This window comes from Onthophagus taurus, chromosome 10 (assembly GCF_036711975.1).
Source record: "Onthophagus taurus isolate NC chromosome 10, IU_Otau_3.0, whole genome shotgun sequence".
Lineage (NCBI taxonomy): Eukaryota > Metazoa > Arthropoda > Insecta > Coleoptera > Scarabaeidae > Onthophagus > Onthophagus taurus.
Window position 1 is genome coordinate 5,723,310 of NC_091975.1, and position 20,524 is coordinate 5,743,833.

Genomic DNA, 20,524 nt, shown 5'->3' on the forward strand with positions numbered 1-20,524 from the left:
TCGCCTTACAGGATAATGCAATTCAAATTCAATCGATGGTGGGTGTTGTAATTGAACTCGGCGTATTTCCAATATCAAATTTACGATTGACCATCTTTTGAAGGACGGAATTCCATCAAGTACACACGTCGAAATATCATTAATTTAACTTAATAAACCTCTGTTAGGTGCGATTCGATTACACCTCTCTCAATTTGCTACCGCAAACCGATCCTTTAAGCTTTCACTATTTTAATACCGACCATTAAATTGATTTAAACTGAGACTAGCGGCCGAAACCCTACGTATATTCGAGTCGAGGGTGGTTTCCTCCCCATACCAACCTGTCCCGTCCTGCGAAATACTGCCGTAATCGTTTATTAACGCGCCGAGCGTTAAGCTCAAAATTGCAGTTGTCCGACAACCGTTTTGATTAAGTGTTAATTTCACTTGAATAACTTAAGTGGCCTCAAATACCAAGCTTGAATATGGAAATTCCGCGCATTTTCAACAACCAGTTGATAGGTATCTGATGTAATTATCCGTATTTATCGGAGTTAGAGAAATTTCCTGCTGTTTCTAATAATGTATTCCATGAAATCCTTACATAATCCTTTAGTACCTAGATGAATTTTGCATTAGTGTAGTGGAACCCTTATCACATCCCACAAGCATATGCAAAATTTTCCCATTTTCGCCCGGTTTTTTTTTCTGTGAAGGCGGTCGCATTTCCCGACATTTCCGCCTTTCCGTACGCAGTCGGAAAATTACAGGCCACCACCACTCATGAGGTCCCATTATATTTCGCGGGACTACGGTCTCGTTCGAGAAATCGATACCTGCCTCCAAAACGAATCCAGGGACGGACGGAATAAGGGAAGCGGAAAAACAGCTAGCCGGTTTTGTTTTTCTTGAAATTCTTGAGGACCGGTGCTTAATTCCCTATTTAAATTTTAAATATGGAGAGTCCAATTCTAGCCGAGTGTTTTTCTGTTGTTTCACTCGACTTTGAGGCGTGTTCAGATGAGCTTTTAAACTTCTTGCTGCGTTATTAAGAGACGCAATAAAAACATTTGCAAGAAATCAACAAATTTATATTATATTTAAAATTGGTGATTAATTAAAAAAATTAAATTACTTCTTATACTTGCTGTTTAAATATTTATTGATACCGGTTTCGAAGTTTCACTTCATCATCAGTCAAAACCTTAATTAAATGAAATAACAAAACAAAATCAAAAACCTCGTAATTATACCAAAATTTCTTTTTCCATTTTACTCACGTCAAATCCTAATAAATGTAGATCGTCATAGAACCACACACGTTGAAAAATTAAACGTTCATCCAACAAAATATCACTACATAAAGGTCGAAACAAAATCTTATAGTTAACACATTAAATATTGTCTAAAGACAAAATGAAATCGAAAACTTACACAACAAAAAATCGACAAATACCGGTCATGCGACTAAAATAAATTTATCGAAGTTACAAGAAAACGAAAAAAACGAACGTTTAAGAGAGATAACAATATTTATGTTAAATTTAAAAGAATTTACAAAACGAAATGAAATTCAGTAAATAAATATTCTTAACAAAAACTAAAAACAAAAATTAAAAAATTTTAAAATTAGCAAATTAGCTATTAAAACACTTTTTAGGCATATATTTGTAAAGAGGGGTGTAGAAAATCTCAACTTGTTCATTAAGTATATCAATGTAATTGTTCTTACTATGTTTATCAATCTCAAAAGATTCCAATAAATCAAGTTTAAACCCTTTATCACACCTATGCAAAAGTTTTACCCCATCGAAATCCATACTATGTCCAGTCTCTTTGATGTGTTTGAAAATATTAGAATTGGGTTTATTTTTATGTTCGTGTAAACGTATATCAAGTCTTCGCTCAGTCTGTCCGATATATACACTATTGCAATCATTGCAGTTAATTTTATAAACACCATTATCATGAGAGGTTTTTTTATTATTATTAAGATGGTGATTGGATAGCAAATTAACTATGGAATTCCTATTACTATATGCTAAAGTCACATTATATTTAGAAAATATACTTTGGGCCTTTTGAGTCATACTATTATAAGAAATAGGTTTATATATATTGTCTTTTATATCTTTTGTATATAGAGGATCTTTTGTCTGTTGTATCTTGGCTAAAAGCTTATTAAGTGTTTTGTGTGTGTATTTATTTTGTTTACCTAAATTAAAAATATAGTTAAATTCTTTGATTCTATTTTCATGTGATAAAGGGTAATCCAGTATTCTATTAAAAAAGAAACGAAAACTTGCCATTTTTTGGGAAAATGGGTGTGCTGAATCAAAGGGGATAACAGTTGAGATTGTGGTTTGTTTTCTATAAATGTCATAGGTTATTGTATCATTTACGTTGGTCAGTTTTAGATCTAGAAAATTAATTTCTTTATTATTCTCGAGCTCCAGAGTAAATTTTAATTTATCTTGTATGTTGTTGATATATGTATGAAGCTTTTTTAAATCTGTATTATTACCTTCCCATATTATAAAAATGTCATCAACATAACGAACCCATTTTGTGATATTATTTACGAAAGGATTAAGGTTTGTAAAGATATAGTTTTTTTCCACGTAATCCAAATATATGTCAGCCAGGATACCTGACAAAGGCATTCCCATCGGCAGTCCATCTTTGATCTTATAGACGTTATTGTTGAATTTACAAAAATTCATAGTGACTATATGTTTCAGAATAGTGTCTAGTTGAGTTGTTAAATGTTTATCTTTGAAATGTTCTTTGAATATTTTACTGGTCAAATTCAGGGTGATGTCTATGGGTACATTTGAATATAGGTTTGTCACGTCAAATGACAGCATGATTTTATTCTTTAGATCAAGGTGCTTTGTATTTTGGATAAATTCTTTCGAATTAGAAACGGTATATTTAGGTTGGAAGTTTATTTTTTGAAACACACCAAGCATGAATTTGGCTAATTTCGATATGGGTGAATTATTGAAGGCTGTTATAGGTCTTATTGGAATTTCCATTTTGTGTAGCTTTGGTAAGGAGTATAGTTTAGGAAGACTAGGATTCATGCTTATTATTAACAGCAAGTATAAGAAGTAATTTAATTTTTTTAATTAATCACCAATTTTAAATATTATCTAAGAGCTTGCAACATGGATTCAAATAAGAATAAGAGAAAAATTTATATTAACTTTAAAACTACGTTGTATTTGTACTCATGAAACGTGTTGCAACGGGTTTTGTTGAAAGATTGGGTTGGGTTTAGTTGGAACATACAGTTCACGATAACAATCGTTGAGAGCCCGTTGGTAAGCTAGAGCCAAACTTTAGCAATTAAAAGGAATATTAGAGCCATTTGTGTTTACGTTCGGTTACGATTTGGCAGTACGCGTCCACTAACGAACATAATATAGTTGAACCCAACGTGAATTGGATAATTACAAATAAGGTTAAATATATTTGTACGTAATTGTTCGAATTCGAATTAATTTTTTGCGTAGAGAATTTATTGATTATCGGTGGGGTGGGTTTTAGAAACATACGACCAAGGTCTGAACGCGAAACGGTTCGATTTACTGCCAGAGGAGGTGGATCCAATATCGGAGGGCCCTCAAGCGTGTAGAGACACGTGCGTTTGTGGTTTCTCGGGGGGAATTTGGGGTGAGGGGGATTTAATACTGTTTGAAGTTGTTTTAATAAAATATTTCTTCTCACAGTTGCGGTCCACTTTTGGATGCTCCGCGAGGAATTAACCGTCGACGGGGGGATAATTTAATTTAATAGAACTTGTTCGAACGTGCACCCTCCCAGCGCGTAATACGATTCCGCAACTTTTGTCCGAGTAGCGTTCAAGTTGGCACGGACACGCAACCGCGGGAATCAATCCTATTTTCTAATCTAACTTCGTGCCGATTTAATTTTCCTTTGCCATTAAAATTGTATCTTTTAAGTGGTTTAGTTTCGTCGGAGTTATTCTCTGGGCGATTTATGCGCGTTTGAATGAAATTGGACCGAAATTATACACCCTATACAACCCCATTTGATATTCAGGCGGCGTTTTCACAAACTGCATGGTGGCTACGTAAAGCGGTGTGGCCCAAAGTAATTATTATACATGATTTCGGTTAACCCCACCGCGATGTGTGCGCCGTCCATCATTTAAATATACTGTTTCGCGTTATTAAATAACAATATTAATTATAACGTATAACGATAAATCAGACTGTAAAATGTTGTTACACACTCGAAGAATTCCATAAACACAATTATATAATGCAACAACGCGTTTATGAATTTCATGTTAATTAACTTGTTTACTCACATCAAATTGGGTTTACCACGAAGCGAAAATTGTTGAGAAATTTTAGTATATTGACGTGAAATTTGTAATCGAACGTTCGCAATTCGGGGCAGAAATTGTTCACGGTGCAACAAGCAAAGTGGACCTTTGGTGACGTGGAACGTAATATGAAGGAATTTCAATTTTAGAGATCTCGGTCGCCGAGGCGTCAGATTGCTTCCTACCGACCCCCTTTTATGTTAATTCGCGATCGCGTCCGCCACCAAATTGAAACCCAGAGGACCTGTTTCGCATCGCTCCGCATTTATTATTGTGTCGGACACATTAATAACGCCACCATGTACAATTTCGTTTGAGAACACAAAGTCCCAAACGCAAAGGTTCGCTTCTCTGAACCCTTTAGATGAGCTTAACGGGAGTTGGTCCCTGTTTATTCTATTCATACCGTATGTACATGTTTCCGGTGTTAGCATTATTGTTGGTATGTTTCAGGTGTCGTGGGTCAGACATAGAGACATACATCTACTCACGGTTGGAAGGTACACTTATACATCGGACCAGAGATTCGAAGCAATCCATTCTCCGCATACTGAAGAGTGGACATTAAGAATACGTTATCCACAACGAAAAGATTCCGGAATTTACGAGTGCCAGATTAGCACAACTCCACCTATAGGACATCCCGTCCATCTTACAGTTGTCGGTAAGTACTCTGACATATTTTGAAAAATATCTTAACCCAACAAAAAGAAAGTCTTGATATCTATTCCGGAGACAACGGTTGTCAACTTAGAATACCCTCGGCGTACAGTTGGCTTTTACAGCAGCCTACCGCACCGACGACACTTCTGGGATTTTGGGAGACCCTGAAGGAATTTGGAAGGCACTGCTTGCCGCAGGCGTTGGAGGCGACGACGCCACCTGAATACTACATAAGCAATCGCGTTGTTCCTAACAGCACGAATCGGCCCATAATCTCTGGACGAAAAATCCCAAAAGAAACAACGCAACCAAAATTACACAAATAAATATGAGGTTCATCTCAAAGTTCATCCATACCTCTAGCAAGGTAGTAATTTCAGGTAGCGTCGATTCATTAGTCCGCGTCGGTTCTTATTTAATAAGTTCGTATAATTAATTAACTTCGACCCCTGAGTTCGCTGTCGGGTAATAAATTTTAACCCCGTGAGTTTCGACTCTAAGACATCCATTCAGTTAAAACTGTTCTTTCTTTTCTTTATTTAATTAATTTCTAGTTTATCGTTTTTAATTTATAATTCAAAGGTTTTTTTATTACTGAAAAGTGGACGTGACGAACTCAATTTGTACTTTTTTTTATTAATGCATAGGTATAAAGTTTTTCGCGTGCATTACATCGCGTTTACCTCCTTAATTTTGTTCTCAACTCAACGTAGAGTAATTACCGATCGTTGATTAGATTAGAAAGTTCCCTATATTTATATCTTAAAACATTTTTATAAAAACGCAAGCTTCAACAAAGTTTTTAATGATTGCTTTAAAATAATTCTCTTCCGATCAGATTAAATAATTGTTCACGGGGTTATAAATTTAGTTTAGTAGCTATTAATTCGAAACAGATTCCAAAGTGTGAAATCAGAGATAACGCATTCGTCGGTCACAGTGCGAATGGGACAGTAAATCGAGCCAGTAATTACCGCAGCCAGCAAACCACAACTAGTCTACTATAGAAAGGGGGTGGCCATAAACGCGTCCCCTAGTTCTAATAGAGATAGGATAGCTTTCCACAGATGAACTTGCGACATCCTGCAGGACCCTTGTTACCGCGTCGGAATGCCGTCGGCCGTCAATCAGGACTTGACCTGATGCAGTTTCAGTTCGAGCAAGTCGTTACGGGACGTCTCCGCGACCGAATTGCGCTTAATGATACGACCTTTGCTCCCAATGCACGTACCAAAACCTAACAACTTGAACAGACTCGTCTACAATTACGAAAACGTTTCGAAATTAACGAAGTCAGTCGACGGGAAATAACTCTGAGTTACTAATGTATTTTTAACTCAACAAATTTACGAAGACAATTAATTTTGTCGAGACGAAAACAGCTTTACTACCGAAAAATACATGTATTACGGTACTTATAACAAAAATAATTCAAGTTCTAGTTCAAACGATAATCTCAAGTATATAGGAAAGAACATCATTTGATTTTTGAGTTTCAGATCATTTCAAGGATAGATATTGTGTCAAGTAGTAACTTAGACAATCCACGCACCAACTTGGTTGAGGGACAATGTAAAGATTATTTTCTATAAACAATTCTTTTTAAATAAGTAAATATATCATGAAAACATATGCAAAAGATTGAAATACCACATAATTTGAAATGAAAAATTGGTTTACCCTCAATTTTAAATTATTTCGTGTTTTGACAATGTTAATAATCAAAGCTTTATAATTTTTGAAGCACAAAATGCAAAAATGTATTGAATGGTACCGTTTTTCAAGCACAAATCCAATGAGTAGTGTTCAAACGGTTTTTATCTCGCAACATTACACCGTTCAAATCGCGAGTTATCCCGATATGTTTTGGTAAATTAATAAAATTGAAAACGACTCACCGAATGGATGTTGTTTCCCTTGGATTTTACTTCGAGGCTCAGCTGGAAAGAAAAGATAAATTAATTTATTGTGACAAAAAAAATAAATTAATACGGCACCTTTTAACATCCATAAAATAGCAATCCGATGATCTCAACTATATCACATCACTAACATCACCTAACACTTAGCATAAATATAACACGTTTTTATCACTTAATTCACGTAATAAGTTTTATTTTTCAAAACTACTTTATCACCCTTAAACGCCCGCACATCAACTAAAATGCGTTGTTAGCGAATCAACTTCCAAACATCCCCTCCTTAATTTATTGTGTGAAGGAGGAATACTGGAGGTGAATAAACAAAAAATGCAAAGACGACGGGGCGAAGCGGTTTTAAATCGTTTTTTTGGTTTTAAAACTCAACCTTTCAATAAAAAAATTACTCGTTTTCTCGAAACATAGATTATACTAGTATTATTTGGAGTGGTTTACACTCAATTTCAAATTATTTCATGTTTTGACAATAATAATTAAAGCTTTATAATTTTTGAAGCACAAAATGCAAAAATTTATTGAATGGTACCGTTTTTCAAGCACAAATCCAATGAGTAGTGTTCAAACGGTTTTTATCTCGCAACATTACACCGTTCAAATCGCGAGTTATCCCGATATGTTTTGATAAATTAATAAAATTGAAAACGACTCACCGAATGGATGTTGTTTCCCTTGGATTTCACTTCGAGGCTCAGCTGGAAAGAAAAGATAAATTAATTTATTGTGACAAAAAAAATAAATTAATACGGCACCTTTTAACATCCATAAAATAGCAATCCGATGATCTCAACTATATCACATCACTAACATCACCTAACACTTAGCATAAATATAACACGTATTTATCACTTACCGTATTTTCTCGAATCTTATCCGCACTCGAATCTAATCCGCACCCCGTTTTTAAAAAAGCATAGTGGTAAAAAAATTTAGTTTGCGAATGTAATCCGCATCTTTCTTTGAGCAATTCGACAACACCAAAACGATGCGATGCTTGTTGTTAACCATTAATATATATTTTTTCTGTTGACTGACGCTGATGTACCTAAAGAAACCTTGCTTACGACGAGTTTTTATTAGACTAGACTTTAAATTTACCAAGCCAGAAAAAATTGGAAAATAAATATAATTTTAAAAATAAATAGTAATGCCTAGCACGAATTCCGTTCATATACTGCCCTCGTAGTAGCTCGAACGTGGTATGTGCTTAATTATACATATAATAGCGTAATTATTAAAAAAAAAGTAGCAAAAATCTAACAGGTTCTTCTATACAGCAAAGTTTAAAGAGATGTTATTAAGTTAGCGTTAAGGAAATCTGGTACAAAAGCTGGTACAATTTTTGCTGTTAATGAGAGTAACGTTGCGGCTGTTGCGGAAAGACAAGGTAGCTATTGCAGACTGTGAGGCATCGTGCAAAAAATTTACCGGGCCAAAGAAGAGACGATTTCATAAGATTGACGAGGCAGTTTTCTAGTTCTCTCAAGAAAAACGAAAGGAGGGACTAAAAAATTTTTAATACTAGCTAAGGTTGGACTGTGGGATTTATGCGCCGAATGGTGTTATCGTTGAGGCGCAGAACTACAATTTCCCAAAAGCTCCTAATGATTTTCAAGAAAATTTCAATTTGTCTCAAACTGTAAATGTCAACAAAATGGTAGTATATCTGAATATGCCACCCAATTACACACTGGAAAGAAGAGGGGTGTGTGAAATTTCTTTATAAACGAGTGGTTGCGAAAAATTGCGCATAACATTGATGCCAGCAGTAACAAGTGATAGGGAAAAATTGCTGTCATTATTGATATTGAAAAAGAAACCATTCTGAAATCTGAAAGACTTCCTGAATGACGTCCTAGTTAGGGCACAAAAAAAGGATGGACAATTGAAAAGCTGATGATGGAGTGATTAAGACAAGTATGGAGTCTTAGACCAGGAGGATTATTAAATAAGTATATTAATTAATCATAGACTGATTAATTGATCTGGGTTTACACTTCTTGTCATAATAATAATACCTGGTGGAATAACATCCATACTACAACCTGTGTATGTATACATATGTATACAAACTCGAGAATTAACAAAACCGGGAGCAATTACAGGAGCTTCTGAACTTGCTCAGTGAGTGTAGGTGACATGGAAAACGATCCCTGAAAACAATGTTATAACATCATTTAAGAAGTTTCGTATAATCCGAAGATGACGTAATATGGGAAGAAAATGATACATAAAAATGTAAATATCGTTCTAAAACCCTTAATATAGTATTATTGTTATAATGTGATTTTATTTTACTATTTTCCAAATTGCAATTATACGACTGCGAATCTAATCCGCACCCGATTGTAATCCGCATTTGATTTTAGAGCACATAAAATTTGTAAAAAAGGTGCGGATTACATTCGAGAAAATACGGTAATTCACGTAATAAGTTTTATTTTTCAAAACTACTTTATCACCCTTAAAGGCCCGCACATCAACTAAAATGCGTTGTTAGCGAATCAACTTCCAAACATCCCCTCCTTAATTTATTGTGTGAAGGAGGAATACTGGAGGTGAATAAACAAAAAATGCAAAGACCACGGGGTGAAGCGGTTTTAAATCGATTTTTTGGTTTTAAAACCCAACCTTTCAATAAAAAAAATACTCGTTTTCTCGAAACATAGATTATACTAATATTATTTGGAGTGGTTTACACTCAATTTCAAATTATTTCATGTTTTGACAATAATAATTAAAGCTTTATAATTTTTGAAGCATAAAATGCAAAAATTTATTGAATGGTACCGTTTTTCAAGCACAACTCCAATGAGTAGCGTTCAAACGGTTTTTATCTCGCAACATTACACCGTTCAAATCGCGAGTTATCCCGATATGTTTTGATAAATTAATAAAATTGAAAACGACTCACCGAATGGATGTTGTTTCCCTTGGATTTTACTTCGAGGCTCAGCTGGAAAGAAAAGATAAATTAATTTATTGTGACAAAACAAATAAATTAATACGATACCTTTTAACATCCATAAAATAGCAATCCGATGATCTCAACTATATCACTTCACTAACATCACCTAACACTTAGCATAAATATAACACGTATTTATCACTTAATTCACGTAATAAGTTTTATTTTTCAAAACTACTTTATCACCCTTAAACGCTCGCACATCAACTAAAATGCGTTGTTAGCGAATCAACTTCCAAACATCCCCTCCTTAATTTATTGTGTGAAGGAGGAATACTGGAGGTGAATAAACAAAAAATGCAAAGACGACGGGGCGAAGCGGTTTTAAATCGTTTTTTTTGGTTTTAAAACTCAACCTTTCAATAAAAAAATTACTCGTTTTCTCGAAACATAGATTATACTAGTATTATTTGGAGTGGTTTACACTCAATTTCAAATTATTTCATGTTTTGACAATAATAATTAAAGCTTTATAATTTTTGAAGCACAAAATGCAAAAATTTATTGAATGGTACCGTTTTTCAAGCACAAATCGAATGAGTAGCGTTCAAACGGTTTTTATCTCGCAACATTACACCGTTCAAATCGCGAGTTATCCCGATATGTTTTGGTAAATTAATAAAATTGAAAACGACTCACCGAATGGATGTTGTTTCCCTTGGATTTTACTTCGAGGCTCAGCTGGAAAGAAAAGATAAATTAATTTATTGTGACAAAAAACATAAATTAATACGGCACCTTTTAACATCCATAAAATAGCTATCCGATGATCTCAACTATATCACATCACTAACATCACCTAACACTTAGCATAAATATAACACGTATTTATCACTTAATTCACGTAATAAGTTTTATTTTTCAAAACTACTTTATCACCCTTAAACGCCCGCACATCAACTAAAATGCGTTGTTAGCGAATCAACTTCCAAACATCCCCTCCTTAATTTATTGTGTGAAGGAGGAATACTGGAGGTGAATAAACAAAAAATGCAAAGACGACGGGGCGAAGCGGTTTTAAATCGATTTTCTGGTTTTAAAACTCAACCTTTCAATAAAAAAATTACTCGTTTTCTCGAAACATTTCAAATAAAACTTACGTCATTTTATTAAAATAAAACGCACTGATCGAAGTTCAATGTTTAACACTTCCTACAGACGAATTAAAACAACAAATAATTAAAACGCAGCCAAGACGTTGGATTATGCTTCATCCCTTATTTTTTGTGTCATGAAATATAAATTAAAAAAAAAGTCGTATATCAACAACGAATTGAGATATCATCATGAAATAAAGAACATTTTAACCTTTCGAGTGCACTGTGGGGTCAATATGACCCCACGACTTATTATTTTGTATGTATTTTCTGCTCTATATGTATCTGTAATGAATTTGAAATTTATGCGTTTCTAAAGGACAAAAAAATTGATTGGGGTCATATTGACCCCACAGTGCACTTCTTGTACCTTTTTTTCTTAGGAAATTTCTTTAAATACTTTGAATTTGGAGCCGTCTTTAGCTTTTATTTACACAAAGGGGAAGTACCTATCTATACATTACTACTTGTGTGAATCCCCGGCCTTCCTACTTTGCTACATTCAACTGTATAGCTTCATCACAGAGCCACAGAGGTTCATCAGTTTGTTGTAAAACGCGAACCTGTACGGTAGTTCCTAACTTTGTCGTATCAATACGGAAGTTGTTTCAAAAGTCAAAATGAGTCACAGAAGGCTATCCGACGATGAATGGTTAAAACTATTAGAAGATGAAAATTTTCCACCGACGAATTTTAATTGTCAAGAATTTAGTGAAGACGAAGATAGTGACGAAGATAGTGACGAGGAAAACTCAACTTTTAGTGAACATGATTCTAACTCTGAAAATGATCTAAGTGACGGTGACGACAACCTGGAAAACGAAGTAGAAAATAATCATTTATTTATGGGGAAAGACGGTAAAACTAAATGGAATAGTTTTCCAAAGCCAACATCACGCACAAGGGCAAAGAATATAGTTTTACACCTGCCTGGTCCAAAGAGAGCTGCTAAATCGGTAGTGAAACCTCAAGATACATTTTCATTGTTTTTTGATGGTGACATGGTACATAAGATAGTCAAGTATACTAATATAAAAATTGAAAGTGTTCTAGAAAATCGTGTAAATTTATGTAGCTATGAAAGAAGAACAAACCAAGAAGAAATATATGCAGTGTTCGGTTTACTCTTTATTTGCGGAGTTATGAGATCGTCTCATCTGCAACTCCATGATCTATGGAATACATCATACGGACCAGCCATTTGTCATGCAGCCATGAGTGAAAGGCGTTTCAAATTTTTGTTGGGCAACCTTCGATTTGATGATATTACAATCAGAAACATACGAAAGCAAGGTAATAAGTTGGCAGCAATAGTCGATCTATGGGAAGCATTTATTGTTAATTGTCAGAAACACTACATTATGAGTGAATACGTTACCATAGACGAAATATTATGTCCTTTTCGCGGACGTTGCTGTTTTGTGCAATATTTGCCGAATAAACCTGCCAAGTACGGTATAAAAATTTTTGGAATGAATTGTGCCCGAACATTCTACTTTTATTCTGGAAAAATTTATGCCGGCAAAGAAAATAAAAAACGCGCAAAAAACCTAGCGCATGATGTAGTCATGAATCTTACCGTTCCAATTCACAATACTGCAATAAATATCACAACGGATAACTGGTATACATCTATACCCTTAGGAAAAAGTTTGTTGCAAAAAAAATTAACACTGGTTGGTACTTTGAAAAAAATAAGGTCGAAATTCCCAAAGAGTTCCAAGCAAACAAACAACGAGCTGTTTATTCTACGTTAGAAGGTTTTTCAGAACTGGGGAAAATGGTGTCGTATGTTCCCAAGAAAGGCAAGTGTGTGATCATTTTTAGTACAATGCATGATGATAGAAGCAAAGTGGAAGCTGAAAATAAAAACAAGCCTGAAGAAATCGAATTCTATAATAAATCAAAGGGAGGCATAGATACATTAGATAAATTGTGTGCCACGTACACGACTCAAAAAGGGTCACGACGCTGGCCTATGGTAATTTTCTATTTTATGTTGAATGCTTGCACAATAAATGGTCAAGTAATCTTCAGAGATGTTAAACCTGATTATTTCAGAGATACTTCACATTCTAGACGATTATTTATACGTGAAATAGGTGAAGGTTTGGTGAGAGCGCAACTTCACATAAGGTCCGGTATACCAAATTTGCAACCTTTGGTAAAGTTAAGTCTTGCGCGCTGTGGATTTGAAGTTCCCCCTAGACAAGAACAAAACCTTGATCAACCAGGACCACCAGCAAAACGCAAAAGATGTGCCTTATGTTCACGGCAAGATGATAAAAAAACGAACCTTTATTGTTCTAAGTGTAAAACTGCAATATGTAAAAATCATTCTTATATTATATGTTCTAATTGTCATAAATAAAATATTTTTTATCTATAATGTAAAATAGACCTTAAACATTGTTCTTATAATTTGGTTTTCTCAAATAAAGTTTGTTCCTAAATAATAACAACATTCTTTACATGGGGTCATATAGACCCCGTTGTGCACTCCGTGTGACTCAAAAAGAATGTGCACTCGGAAGGTTAAAGCAAATTTAATGAAGATTTATTTTAATTTCTTATTTTCTACGGAGCGGCTGTATCATAACAACGATGTTATGATACAGCCGCTCCGTGCCCTTAAAAGACTAGAAAAGTCGTAAGAACATACTAAAAAAGATTTTCTGTTTTAGTACAAATACATTAAAATCAGTCTATTACTTTGTTCGTTTGTTTACATACTTTATTATAATTAATAGAATATTTCAAACATTTTCACATTAGTTTGTTCTCTAGTAGTAAAAAGAGTAGAAAAAACTATGGCGAATCGTGTACCTTCGCATTATTTTGGCGTTTTATCGGAATTGGAAAGAGATTTCGAATTGGGCATTTCCACATTCGTATTGGCCAAGGATTAAGCTGCGGTTCTCTTGTTATAATCAAAATACTATAGATGTAAAATCTTATCTAATTGGGTTATCTATCTTCGCATAGGTGGGTAGAATCTACTTTAAATATATTTTAGTATTGATTTAATTAAACAATGTTTAGCTTTTGTATTACATACTTTTTGATATCTCGTTCTAATTACTGGGAAATCAATACGTTCGTTAAAATTGTGTCGTTTTATCTTTATTTTGTGGCCCACTTCGTCATGTATACCAATATCACGACGAGTTTAATTTATTTTTTTCAATTTTTAACTCAATTCAGTTGCCATTTATCGCGTGTGTGCCAGTTATTCTATTCTGGGCACGAACATGTGGCGTTTGGTTTCTCGAATTCTTGCTCCTATCTGGTAAACAAAACTTTGCAGCTCCAACGCCCATCGATGTATAGAGTTATTTTACGTTTGATACTGTAATGAAGTTGGAATAATTTCTAATGTTTTTATCTTGATTTAGTTTGATAGAAATCGTTGCCGTAGTGGAATTGTGGTCATTTGCAGTGGAGTATTAATGAAAACGGTCCGAAGGAGGCGATATATAACGGGTACAAAAGGCCCCTCAACCGGCCGTTACGGTAACCGTCCCGAAATGGTCGCCGTAATGGTATTATTTAAATAGAGCGGGCTGACGTTCAATTAGACCCCGGACTTCTACGCTATTACCTAGAATAAATTCCGCGACGGTCAGAGTAAATTGCTTTTGGGAATCGGTTCGGCAACGACCGCGGTGGTTCCTCTAAGGAAAATCACTAATTCTATTGCCGTATTCGATTAAAGAATTGATTGAAGTCCCTTCTTATTGAACGTCAAAAGACGACTGAAATATTTTAGGAATTACACCAATTTGATGAGTCCGTAAATTAGTAAACCTCTTTTAAAACTTATTGAAAAGTTTGAAATTTAGTTTAGTGAGATTAGATAATACAGAATATTAATATAACCCTCATCACAATAAACAACAAACAATCCTTGTAAAGTTGGTTAATGCACACAGCCGTGGGATAAAATTTTGAAAGGAAACTTTGTATGTAATTAATTTAGCAGGTCCGCATTTCGTATTAACAATAAACGCACGCCGCCAGGGAAGTGTATAACGTAGCCGTTTCCGGTTGGCGAACGGAATAAATGCATAAAATCCATCACGAAGTTAGGGGCGCAATTAAAATGCATAGAAATATTCTCAAAGCCGTTGGTTTGGGGCGATATTTCGCAGATTTACGAGCGCGTATTTCACGCGCGCCGGACGATTCAAAAAGTTTAGGGGCGGTTATTTAAATTGGCCCATATATATCACTTTTTCCGGGTCGCTCGCGGAAATTCCACAGCCGCGTAATTCCTCTATTTCTAGCGATTATTAATCTTTGTTTGTGGCTCGAATTTAAGTCAGAAGTCCGTGTACGCAAAGTTTCCACCCCCTTCGGGAAAACCTACCCACCAGAAGAAACCGGTTTATCAAAGTCAGTTTCTGTTCCGAGTGAAAACGGAATAACGAAGGGATTTCACGCCTTTCCCGTAAAAAATTGCCATCCCAGATGGTTGAATCTCGGAGCGGTTTATTCCCTTGGATGTACATTTTTTTCAGTTTCTCAGGGAGACAGGGATTTAAAGCCCTGAACGGGCTTAAAAAGTTTGTTTAAACGGTATACAGTTTAAGATATTCTGAAAACCGAGTAGGTAAAGAAAAAAGAGGACAATTCTTTTCTCTTATTCAACGACTCTTGTTTTACCTAGCTTAATAAAAAGAAAAATAAAATTCTCTTATCACAATAAATTTACGAATACTTTTTATATCCTTAATATAGACGAATTTTTATGAAAGAAAAAATGGGCTATTCCAATTTGCAGAGAAATTTCCATATTGATACGATTTCGTGAGACCCTCATAGTAATTTTAACGCCGTTTTACGGTCGGAGTGGTTTTATATGTTTTACATTTCACCCTCCTAAATCGACTTTTGATGTATGCCTGTGACTAAATCATTACCACCAGGATGTATAATAAAACATATAAAAGTTCATGAAGAATAAATCCCTCTCTTCCGCTGTGCAAAATTAACATGTTTCGACATTAAATATTGAAGACATTTTTCCCGATCCTCATGCATAAATCATAACTAAAACGATCAAAACATCCGACGTTTCCTCTAATGTGGAATTAATATTTTAACCGGAAGAAAAGGGAAGAAAAAAATAACTTCACCCTCGAAGCGAAATTTACATTCCTACAATTTACATTAACTATTTTTTTACAGAGCCAATCACTGAGATATTAGGAGGAAACGATTTGTACATCAACATGGGATCTACAATCAATTTAACTTGTCTTGTTCGGTACGCTCCCGAACCACCACCAACAATGTCTTGGTCTCATAACTCGCACGCAATCAATTTTGATTCACCGAGAGGAGGAATTAGTTTGGTAACTGAAAAAGGACCGATTACAACTACGAGATTACTTATACAAAAAGCTGTTCAAGCTGATTCAGGTGTTTACACCTGCGATCCATCAAATGCCAACTCAGCGAATGTTAGAGTACATATTTTAGATGGTAAGTAAATATTTTTAACACGTAATTAATTAAACTTAAATTGTTGTTATTAATATTATTTGATTTCTTCAACTTTTATATTGTTACAAAATCCATTTTAAAAACACTGATAACATCCGTTGCAATTAAGATGGAGTGATTTTGTTTGATTTATATGAAAGCCCGATGCTTATAGAATACTTATGGTAAATTACGTTTCTTTAATATTTATTGTGCAGATGATATTAATTTTAATCTAAACATAAACTGATTTTGTTAAAATATGAAAAACAACTAATTTTGAAATAACGCTAACTTCGTTTCCAATCAAGATATAACGATGAGGTTTGATTTAAATTAAAGCTCATTTCTTATAGAATACTTATAGTCAATTTAGTTTCTTCATTCTTTATAGCACTGGTGATACGATTTTTAAAAAAAAATTCAATCAAACTCAATTTTGTTAAATCTTAGATTTTTTTAAAATTAATAACTTTATCTTTAACTAGGATGAAGTAACTTTAATTTAAATTATAAATCAATGATTACAGAATATTTAAAGTGTTTTTTTTTCATTTATACTACAGCAACTTTTATACGGTTTGTAATTGTATTAAATTCCGTTGAGTGGGATTTAACATTTTAATAATATACAGTGTGGTAGGCTTTTATGGTAATAAAATTTAACAGGATTTTAGGGTTTTGTACGATTTTAGGGATTTTCATATTTTATTTGGATTTAAATTTCATTAAAAAAAAATCAACCCAAAAATTAACTAATAAAACAAAAGGATTTTATGGAAATGAAAATCCTGCACAAGTATGAACAGTGTAAAATAAACCAAACTAATATTGTGAAGAAGAAATGTTGAGTTTTGTATCAATTTTAAAATAAAAAACGGAAGCTAGCGAAATAACAAGTAAACTAAATCTGTTCGTAATAAACCAGACTACCATAAAAGTAAACAAGCCCTGCAGGACAAAGGCGGTCGTTTGTTGGAAATTGTTTGGTTGAGCGGCGGACGTTAATCCAATTATTGACGTTAAAATTCGCATAAATTAAATTCAGAGTGTTGCAGAACAGATCTCTGGTATCGGCAATTTTGAACCACGAACGAAATTACCATACAATTCAAATCGAGTTTCAACAGATTTAATAGTAAATAAAATTGAGTTGATTTTTTGACTTTTTTGTCTTTCTATGTTAATTAGAATAAATACGAAGGGAGAAAATAGCGGCGTTTCGGTGATTTAATGTTTCCGTTGGTACGCGTTCAGCGAAAACCGAGATAATTACTTTTTAAGACACTATAAATTAACGGCTTTTACCGACGTCGGTGGCCCAAATACCGCAGATCGGTTTAAGGCCGTTCCTGTTAGGTGTCGGTTTCGTTAGAAAGAACAATGGGTTGCTCGTTTTGAAGCTTTATTCATTGTACATTTTATATAGAAAATCTACTAGTTTTTCGCTTTGTTTCAGGAGAACATCCAGCGGCAATGCATCATGGCTGCAGCAGGAGTACTTTTCAATCGATCCTATTAATTTTCATCTGCATGTTCTTCGTGGCCATTCGAATGAATCCAACGTAGCAGTTCATGTAAAATTAAACTCTTTTTAATTCTTTTTGTGGAAAAGATTAATTTTTGAAGCGATTTTAACGGAATAAACGGTCTATTAATGTAAGATTTGAGACCGATTTTTATTGAAATTTTGTACATATCATTGGAAACCAATTCAGATGTTTGTACAGGACGTACCTTACTATGTTATATCGTTCGAAAAAGTAAGAAAAAAATACGACGAAGTATATATTATAATATATGGGGATATATTTTGTAAATAGCTCATCATGTCCATTGTAAAAGTAAATATTAAATAATAGTAGAGAACCGAATGTTGAATAAATAAAAATAAGGAGGGAATCGTAATTGAATGAGTTTCGTTTTGTACGATGAAGAATGAATGAAGAAAACGTGAGAGAACAAAAAAAATTAATGGGGACCTTGTGTTAAAACTAATAAGATTAAAATTATTATTAATGAAGTTTGTATTTATTGATAAATTCGTTGAAAATAAAAAATACGTTTTAAGATACAATTTATTTTATTTCATTTAATTGAAACATACCAACTCAACGGTAAGTAATCTAATTAATAAAAGATAACAAACCTTGAAATCTCTAAGCATAATGCATTTTTTATCAAACGGAACCATCCGAGTTTCTCGGTTTTATGATCAAAGAAACAGCTCGAGGGTAATTTATATAATTCACCGAATCGTCCGGATTGTGATGGCTTCGTAATTATAACTCCGCCTAGAGGGCTCCCCTTTTTAATACTTTATAACACTCCAAGTTGTAAAATTCTAATTGCTTTTTTTACGGGCTCAGATCGCCCAGTCAAAGTTTTCTCTTCGAGGGCCATTTAATCTTCTTTCGGAAGCACGTCGTCTTCCCCCTTTCACACCCGCTTCGGATATAATTAAAGCAAATTTGAACTGTCCGAACGAGATTTCTTGTTTACTAATTAAATATATTTCTTTCCTCCCGAAAAAGAACCTGGCGAAAAACTTTCAAAGTTGTGTAATAAAACTTCAAACTCATCGCAGCCTTGAAAAGAGAATAATCTCTTGGGACACCGTGGAGAGTGTCGAATCATATATTTAAATGGGAGGATCGACCCTCAAACTTCAAAAAGATAAATAAAAGAATATAACATTTTCTAGAAGTTATAAAAAGCGAGATGAAATGTACGTATTTCTAGACGTGTTTAGATTTTATAGTTACTAATTTGAATTCTTGAAGAAGAACCATGATGTGTCAACTAGTGAATTATTAAAGTGACAGCTTTGAATATAAATTTTTTTAGAACTATTTTATTTCGATTTTGCTTAACAACTTCGAATTCATTTTCTAAAATCAAATTAATTAACTGTAAACATTAAAATTGTTTACAATTATTAATGAATACATTTAATATTTAAACTGAGTAGAATAAAATGAGAAATTTAATCACAAAGCAATACAAGTCCAATTCAAGCCAACTCAACCACAAAGGATTAAGACCAAAAGTAAGCTAATCATATCCCCAAGCAACTCAATCATAAAGTAATCTTCCTCCATTGTAAGTCAAAGTTGCTGCACCGAGGTTGAGATGAGTTATTTCGGGAATTCAACTCAACCAAAAGCCAAGCCAAGGCAACTCTAAGGAAGTCAGCTACAAATTAACAAAACTCCAAAGCAACGTATTTACCCCAAAACTTAATCTCAATCATAAAGTAAGTCAACTCAACTTCAAGAAACTCAAATTCAAAGTTAACTAGCTCCAAACCATGACAATCCGACCTTGGTGCAGAAGCAATGGGCTCAGCATCAATCCCAATAAAATCGAAATAGTCCCTTTCACTCGGAGAAGGAAGCTACAAATAAAAGCACCCTCCATTGAAAGTAGAACTATTAACGACGAATGTCCGACGGCTGCTTTGGAAGCCCTACTCGGTCTCACACCGCTCCACATATATATACAAAAGGAGGCAGCCTTAAGTGCCTTATCACTGAAAACAGTTTCTTCACTCAAGTTGATGCAGGGTAATCTCAGAGGATACCTCGAGATCCTCAAAGACCCATGTCTAAATCACCTGATTGAAATTAAAACGGACCTTATACCGACGGAATACAATTTCAACCAACCGTATAAGGTCATATTTAGTAGCAGGGATGATTGGGCGAAAGGAGGGCCTCAACTAAAAAGAGGAGCCCTAGCCTGGTACACCGATGCTTCAAAGACAGTAAGATCTGGAGTAGGCATGGGCATCAGTGGACCAAATAGCCACATCAAATTGCCCCTCAACTCGGACTTAACAATTTTCCAAGCAGAAGTTCTTGCTATAAACTTCTGCACCGCTTTGAACCTACAGAAGGGACAAAAAGGTGCATCCATAAACATTTTCAGAGAGTGCACCAACAATCTGAGAGAACTCGCTAGGGGCAATGATGTTACCCTATGGTGGGTTCCAGGTCACAGCAACATTGAGGGCAATGAGAAGGCCGACAAG

General features: G+C 34.4%; 1 protein-coding gene across 2 annotated transcripts in view; it reads left to right on the top strand.

Moving 5' to 3' along the window:
• Nucleotides 1-18,568, top strand: part of LOC111413714 (neurotrimin-like) — a 40,954-nt gene extending 22,386 nt beyond the window's left edge. Inside the window, exons 3-5 of one of the 2 annotated variants that reach the window (XM_023044778.2) lie at nucleotides 4,793-5,003; nucleotides 16,195-16,491; nucleotides 17,951-18,568. In XM_023044778.2, the coding sequence (XP_022900546.1) occupies nucleotides 4,793-5,003; nucleotides 16,195-16,491; nucleotides 17,951-18,060 (618 nt within the window). In that variant the 3' untranslated portion in view covers nucleotides 18,061-18,568. The remainder of the gene's footprint in view (nucleotides 1-4,792; nucleotides 5,004-16,194; nucleotides 16,492-17,950) is intronic. The other variant, XM_023044779.2, reaches the window with a different exon arrangement.
• The last annotated feature ends 1,956 nt before the right edge of the window (nucleotides 18,569-20,524 follow it).